This window comes from Gavialis gangeticus, unplaced genomic scaffold (assembly GCF_001723915.1).
Source record: "Gavialis gangeticus isolate Ggan-Ray unplaced genomic scaffold, GavGan_comp1, whole genome shotgun sequence".
Classification (NCBI taxonomy): domain Eukaryota; kingdom Metazoa; phylum Chordata; order Crocodylia; family Gavialidae; genus Gavialis; species Gavialis gangeticus.
Window position 1 is genome coordinate 64059169 of NW_017729029.1, and position 8003 is coordinate 64067171.

General features: G+C 44.1%; 1 protein-coding gene across 2 annotated transcripts in view; it reads left to right on the forward strand.

The window, feature by feature from the left end:
- Window positions 1-5798, forward strand: part of TMEM144 (transmembrane protein 144) — a 31965-nt gene extending 26167 nt beyond the window's left edge. For both annotated transcript variants that reach the window (XM_019521702.1, XM_019521703.1), the window contains exons 11-12: window positions 242-295; window positions 4822-5798. In XM_019521702.1, coding sequence (XP_019377247.1) covers window positions 242-295; window positions 4822-4905 — 138 coding nt within the window. In that variant the 3' untranslated portion in view covers window positions 4906-5798. The remainder of the gene's footprint in view (window positions 1-241; window positions 296-4821) is intronic.
- Window positions 5799-8003: the final 2205 nt, after the last annotated feature.

Below are 8003 nucleotides of genomic sequence, written 5' to 3' on the forward strand. Positions count from 1 at the left end.
ACCATGGGGACATGGGGACTGCAAAAATGTTGGAAAGCTAGGGAGTAGTCAGTTGACCATGAAATCTCATCCTGTATTCGTGCTTTAGGTAAGGTTTGCTATCTAAAGAATATATCCAGCCAATATATCCAGGCAGTTCAGGTAATATTTAAATGTTACATGGTTATCCTGGAAAGACTATTGAGAAAGAATCTATTATAGAAAATGCTGTATATGAATAAAAACTAACCTTGCCTTTTAGGGCCCTGGATTTGTAGCTGCAATGTGGGGAGTCCTGGTATTCAAAGAGATAACGGTAAGTCTACTAGTATCCTAATTATTTCACTTGTACCTGATTCAAAGAATTGCATGTGAATCCTGAGATTTTAGGATACATGGCACAGTACAATATCTGTAAGACCTCATCTTCATGTCCAACCACTGGATAGATGAAATCCAATCATACAAGAGAAAATTTTCCAAGAAAAAATATTTGAGAAGTTGTCATTCTATAGGTACAGAATTCAGTGCAGGCTAATTTACTCTGTCACGTGTGTAATGTAGATATAGCCTCAGCTCCAAGAGAGTGATGCTAAACCGCTCCCCCCCAACTTTATATGCCCCTAACAACTATAGACAACTTGGTTTTTGCCAGTTTAATGGTCTAAGCATCTAAGGTTCTCGTTCTGTATATGAATGTACGCAGTAGACTGGTAGTAAAAGCACTGGACCAGGATGTAGGACATCAAGCCCAATTTCCTACTCTATCTAATGACTTTAAAACCAACGCCTCTCCCCTCCCAAGCATCTCTTTCCCCATTTGAAAATTATCTGCAAGTCAGTTGGATATCTTCAGGAGATATGTTGAAGTACTTGCAATATAGGAATAATTCACAAAAGCTATCTGTGACACAACCTTACCCTGCATGCGGTCTGATGTTCCTTTAAGACACAGTCCTAGGGTGTTCTCACATCTTCAGGGGTGCCCTTCAGCCCCAACCCTTTTCTGCCATCTGCTTGACCACTGAGAACAGACTGAAATGCTCCAAAGGTCACTTCCCTGACTCGTGGCACCTCAGCTTTAGCTGCTTCACCCAGGTCTCACCAGCATTTAGCAGAAGGGATTTTGCCAGCTAGAAGAATCACTCCTATGTCCAATTACGTGCTCAGAGATGATAGATCCTCCTTCCTGGGAAGAGGCCTGCCTGTATGATAAATGCTCTGAAATCAGTTTTGCCCTTGACAATAGTAAAATCTAAAATATAACAAAAAGAGTTATTATAAAAACAAGAGCAAAAGTAAGACATCCGTAACCATATGTTGAGATACAGACAGAGTTATAAGAACAAACAAATACTTTCATAGTTGTTAGGGTTGGAACGGACCTCAACAGATCCAGTCCAACCCCCTGCCCTGGGCAGGAAAGAGCGCTGGGGTCATATGACCCCATCCAGATGCTTGTCCAGTCTCCTCTTAAATACCCCCAAGATAGGGGAGAGCACCACCTCCCTTGGAAGCCCATTCCAGATTCTGACAACTCTTACCATAAAGAAGTTCTTCCTGATGTCCAACCTGAATCTGCATTCTGTCAGTTTGTGGTCATTGTTCCTGGTTATTCCAAGGGGTGCCCTGATAAACAGAGTATCTCCAATTTCTTGCTGACCTCCCTCCCCCTCGATGAATTTGTAAATCGCCACAAGATCCCCTCTCAACCTTCTCTTGTGGAGGCTGAACTGATCCAGGTCCCTTAGTCTCTCCTTGTAGGGCCTTACCTGCAAGCCCCTAACCACATGAGTGGCCCTTCTCTGGACCCTCTCAAGGTTATCCACATCCCTCTTGAAGTGTAGCACCCAGAACTGGATGCATTAGTCCAACTGTGGCCTGACCAGTGCCACATACAGGGGAAGTATCACCTCCCTGGACCTGTTCGTGATGCACCTGCTAATGCATGATAGAGTGTGGTTAGCTTTACTGATTACTTCATCACATTGATAGCTCATATTCATCATGGAGTCAACTGTGACTGTGCTGTGCTGTGCTGTGCTGTGCTGTGCTGTGCTGTGCTGCTGAGAAGGTCATCTCCTCGCCTATAGGTGTGTTGGTAATTCCTTCTCCCTAGATGCAGCGCTTTGCACTTGCCTTTCTTGTACTACATCCTATTCTTTTCTGCCCACTTTTCAAAACTTTCCTGGTCCACCTGGATTCAGTCCCTTCACATTAGCCTGTTAACTTTACCCCATAAATTTGTGTCATCCACAAATTTGGACAGAATGCTCTCCACACCCTCATCCAAGTCGCTGATGAAGACATTGAATAGCACAGATCCAAGGACCAAGCCTTGAGAGACCCCTCTGCCCACATCTTTCCAGGTTGATACCGACCTGTCCACCACCACTCTCTGGGTGCAACCCTTAAGCCAATTTGCCACCCACCTGACTGTAATCATCTGTCACAGCCACTCAGTTTGTTTATGAGAATAGGATGAGATACTGTATCAAAGGCCTTCTTAAAATCCAAGTAGATAACATCTTCCCCAACTCCTGCATCTAACCATTTTGTGACCTGGTCATAAAAAGAAACAAGTTTAGGATTTACCTGCTGATTGCCCTTCAGCATTATTTTTCCTGCTGGGCTCCCACAAATGTGATTCTTGACAATTTTTTTCAAAGGTTTTCCCAAGGATAGAGGTGAGACTAACCAGCCTATATAATTACCCGGATCCTCCTTCCTCCCCTTCTTGAAAATAGAGACCATGTTGGCCCTCTTCCAGTCCTCTGGGACCTGACCTGAGCACCATGAGCACTCAATCAGCCATGCCAGTTGCTCTGCTATGACACTGGACAACTCCTTCAGCACTCTTGGATAAAGATCATCCGGGACTGCTATCTTAAACACATTCAGCCCATCCAAGTGTCCCTTTACTAGGTCAGTGCAAACCATTGGTGGGCTGGTGTTCCTCCTGTGCCTTTTGAATGAAAGAAAGGAGCAATAACCTCACCCTACCCTGTATTTAAGAATGAAGCTTGTATGCAGCTCCAGAAGGTTAGAAAGCAGCTCCTGCCTCCCACCTTCAGGTCGGAAGGGACCTGAGTAGATCATCTAGTCCAACCCCCTGCCATGGCAGGAAAGAGTACTGGGGTCAAACAACCCCAGCAAGGTGTACATCTAGCCTCCTCTTAAAGACCCCCAGGGTAGGAGCCAGCACCACTTCTCTTGGAAGCTACTTCACGCCCTGACCGTGAAGTAGCGCCTCTCCTCTCAGCCTGCTTCACTCAGTCCACATCCTGTGCCCAGAAAAAAAAAAATACTGAAAACAAACACTTGCTCTCATGGAAAGGTTTAAGGACAATTTCTTATCTGGTCATTAAAATCATTATCCTTTAGATCAGGGGTTTTCAACCTTTTTGAATCTAAGTACCCCCAGTGGTCAGATGCCAAGCATGGGGGGGGGGGAGGCGCATGGTCAGATGCAAATCGGGGAGGTGGGGACAGCATGTCAGCAGGTGGGGATGGAGTGCCGCTGCCTCCCAGGAGCAGGGTTGGGGCAGGGAATCTCCCTGGGCTGGGGTGTGGCCACGTGCAAGCTTCCCTGCCCCGGCAGCACTCTTTTCTCGCCTGCCCGCGCACACCCCCTAGGACTGGTTCAAGTACTCCCAGGGGTATGTGTACCCCCAGTTGACAACCCCTGCTTCAGATCCTTAGGGAGCCCATACTGCACATATAATTTACTGTCCCCTGGACTACAGGGGGCATTTACATTTAAAATGTAAATGCATCATTATCTCAAAGGGCCTGGCTCAAGAGCCTTAGACCGTCATTTCTCGAACCCAGAAATGGGTCGCAAGAATATATGAAATGGTCATGAACAAACTTTAAAAATTCTCTTTTACATGAGAAAAAGGTGGGAAACAGTGGCTTTTCCCTTGCAGGCTGACAAGAGTTCTAGCCTGCAAGGGGCTGTTTGGGGCCCCCCATGACCCACGCATGCCCCCCTTGCCCCATATACCCACCCCCTGCCCCACACACAGTAGGTGGCTTAGGGCAGGGGGCAGCAGGTCAGGAGTGAGGGGCACTGCATCAGGATTGGTCATTGATGTTTACAAGTGGGTCCTAGTACAAAAAAGTTTGAGAACCACTGCCTTAGACAACATCCAAAAGAGTCTAGTTGACTGGTCATTAAACATACATATGTCAGATGCTAAGTCTTCACAATTACTTCCCTCAAGTGTGAATAAGTGAGGAATGCTTAAGTTAATTATTGCCCTAGTAAACAGTCTTGAACAAAGTATGAAACAAAAATTACATTTATGTCAAATACCACAATTCATACAGACATAATGATTATGTATGTATGTCTCTACCTATTTGTAGAGACAGCACATGCCATATCAGTCAACCAAACTGAAGAAAACTTGCATGACATTCCACAAAGACCTCCAAATATTGTAGGTTCATGATATCCTATACTAATTCTGTGAATTGTTCAAAGCAGTTGAGTGGGTGGTCCATGCAGACCTACTGGGACTTCAATGAAAAGGCTGTCAGTAATGTCATAAACTTTACTTGAGGTACATTTTAGTGGGGTTTGAACAGACATAGGTTCAACAGGATGAGAAGTCTGGTTTGTCTTTTAAATTAGTTGAATAATGTGTGTCCAGAAATAACTTCTGTGAGCATTTTAAAACTTGCTTCTGAAAACATGACAATCTGGAAATCTCATTCATTCAAATCTTCTACAATCTACTGTGCATTCTATTAAATTTTACTTTGAGGTGGTAGGGGCTGTTGTGTTTTTAACGGATATTTATTGTATTTTTCTTTTCTCTTTCTTTGGCCATACAGGGATGGAAAAACTATTTCTTACTCATAGTAGCATTCATTATCATTTTAGCTGGCTCACTCTGCACAGCTTTTTCTAAAGTTTAAAGTGATTGCAGAGACCAGCAGATGGTGCTATTGTCTAATAAAATACATTGTGGAGAAGATTACACCTCTATCATTTTTAAAAGGACTATTTATTGTGACAATGAAGGTAAATTAAGCAAATATTCATATTCAGGAAATTTTATCCCAATGGAACCATTTTTTTCATACCTGAAGCAAGCTTTGGATAATATAAGAAAAAAACTTTTCAATGTACTCTTCTAGAAGATAAGCGTTGGCCTTCGTAATGGCAAGAACAAAAACTGAAATCAAAGGGCTGTCATTATTTAGAATTATTTAAATGCTAAAAATTTTTATTTTATAATTTACTGGTTTTCTGGTAGTGTGGTACCTAAATAAGTTCTCACAGAATCATCATAAGTTTAATTCACTTTTGTAGGTGAAGGATAAAGGGAATATGAATGCTAAGCACTTAATATTTTACTGAATTGCTAAAAAAAATTAACATATGGCTTCTTATTTTCCTGAGAATTTATCCTTTTGGAATATCCTTGTTTACACTAAGATAAAAAGACATGCCAGTAAAAGCTCACTGAAGCATTGTTTTTCTTTAAAGGGCAACTATCTATAAAAATTTGTTTTACACAAAAATGTTATCTGCCTTCTACTTTATCATTTAGAATGTGAAAGCTTTTTTATTGTTGTTATGAATCACAAATGATTGTTTATAATCATTCAGTTTTGTTCAGAAAGGCATTCATTCATGGTTTTGTTCAAATTATGCAAATATTCTGTATCAGAGGCATGATTTCTGTGGCATTTTTTTCTACAATCTATTGAGGGTTATTGGGAGGAACTATGCAAATAAGCATTTCATTCTGTCATTAGGACTGTTACAATGCAAATTAAAAATATAGTGAAAAGGTTGTTGCCAGGAACCAAGTATTGTGCTTTTTCTTCCTTTAGCATATTTGATGCTAAAGTTATAGATACCAATATAATATTTGTCAGTGGCAATGCATAAGGGATGCCTGGGGGTAAATGTGCATCCCCTGAAAGCACTGGTGCACCCCCTAAGAGGCTGCATTCCCTGCTTATGCAATGTGCGGGGGGCGGGCAGGTGGGAGTGCTGGTGCCCCCTCGTGAGCACTGGCCAGGGAGTGGGAGCGCTAGATGAAGTGGTGCAGCCACTTCCAGAAGCGGCCACTTCCGGGAGTGGTGTGGCTGCTTCCCAGTCGCCTCTATTAGCCACAGGGACACCCCCCCCGATCGATGATATTGGCCTTGGTGGGACAACCCCCCCAAGTCGGTGAGACCAGCTGCGTGCAGGGGGACCCCCCCAGTCACTGACTGGTTACTGGGGGAGGGCACATGCCCCCCTTCACTAAAGTGGCACCAGTCACCCATGATATTTGTATTAGCTTTACTAAAGATTAGTACTATAGGACATTTTTACATTTGATCCAGGTGTTGCAGGGGGAGGGGGAGGGGGAGCCTTTAATTAGAGCGGCTCAAGGCCCCACACTTTAAAAGTGTGGTAGGAGCACTTTATCTAAGGCTCATTGAATAAGCTTTATTTAAAGTGCCCCCACTGCCATTTTGACGCACAGGGAAACTGATACATGAGATGCAGAGGCTGGCTGGAGCATGATAATTACCACACTTCAGCAGACTTGATTAACTGAGTCTCGTCCAACAAGCTGTAATTACAGCACATTGGAGTAGCCTCTTGCCTTGTGTATAGACACCTATAAGTTCTATATGTTCAGATAGCCTTGCTGTATGTTAGATAGGAGGCAACATATGATCAGTTTGTATGTTCACTTTCAAAATGGAGCAAGATTTAGGAAAAGCCTACAAGACTGAGAAGCAGATGTTGTATGAAAGGGCTGAACTTTATGCAAAAAATTCCTGAAGCAGAAAACATAGCCTTGTCCTGCAGCTGCCCTGGACATGGGCTCCATGCTGCTGTCAGCCCCAGCCCCATTCTCTGTGCTCCTGCTCAGCTGCAGGTCCCCCCTCTGCTTCCCTACCTGGTGCCCAGAGCCTGTGGGGTGCTGGGAAAGCCAGGTAGGTCCCCAGTAGCTGCAGCAGTGGCAGCAGCAAACCCTCCTGGAAGCTCTGTGCTGGCTGGACCAGGACCTTCCACCCACAAGGGTGGGAGCAAGGTATGCGAGCTGGACAGGGTACAATTAGTTAGTGGGTGCCTGTGGACCAGATGAAATTGCCTGGTGGGATGGACCCAGCCTGAAGGCCATATTTTGCCTGCCCTTGCTACAAACTGAAGGAGAGACAAGGAACAGAATAACTAAAGTTAGCACATTTTATTTTTAGGACTAGATTGTGCTGCCTCTACTTGTTCAGCCAACCAAAATAAAGGTTGTGAGCAAAGGCCACATAGAGCAAAGGCTGTGTATTGAGTCAATACTTAGAATAAACCTAGTTGAATATAATATCAGACTTAACTAATTTGGGTCAAACTGGTTTGTGCAACGCCTGTCCCAGACCCCTTGCTGGTTCAAGATAAATTAGACTCCCCCAGCATCGTGGCATGCTCTCTGGGCTGGGTGTGGTTCTCTGCTCCATAGCCTCTCTCCTCTACTCCCTGGCTGAAGCTCCACCGGGAACTGTAGGCTGCTCACCCCACTGTCCTTCACCACTCCCTGCTAATCAGGACTTCCCCTCTGCCTTGCCAAGAGGTGTCTGTGTATTAGCTAGCAGACCACATGCTGGCTATGGTCTGTGCTGAATCGACAGGTAGAATCGACAGGCAGAATCAACAGGTAGCTGGTAATATCCCTCTGTTATTTTCTTAATGGGGTGATAAGCACTGTTATCAGTTCCCTCCTGGGCTAATCAGAGAGCCCTCCAGTAGCCTCATCATCACATGTATGAAGCATCCCCACTCTTCAAAATGGTGGTTCGCAAACTTTAACTAAAGCTCATTGAACAAGCTTTACTTAAAGTACCCCTACCACCATTTTGAAGTGTGAGATGCTGCATACACAAGATGCTGTGGGCATTTTAATTAGAGCTCCTGAGAGATGCTTTAATTACAACACCCTCCCAATCTTGGAGCACATTTAAAGATGCCCACAGTGACTAATCCAGGCCACAGAAACGAGTAGCAAATGCAATTA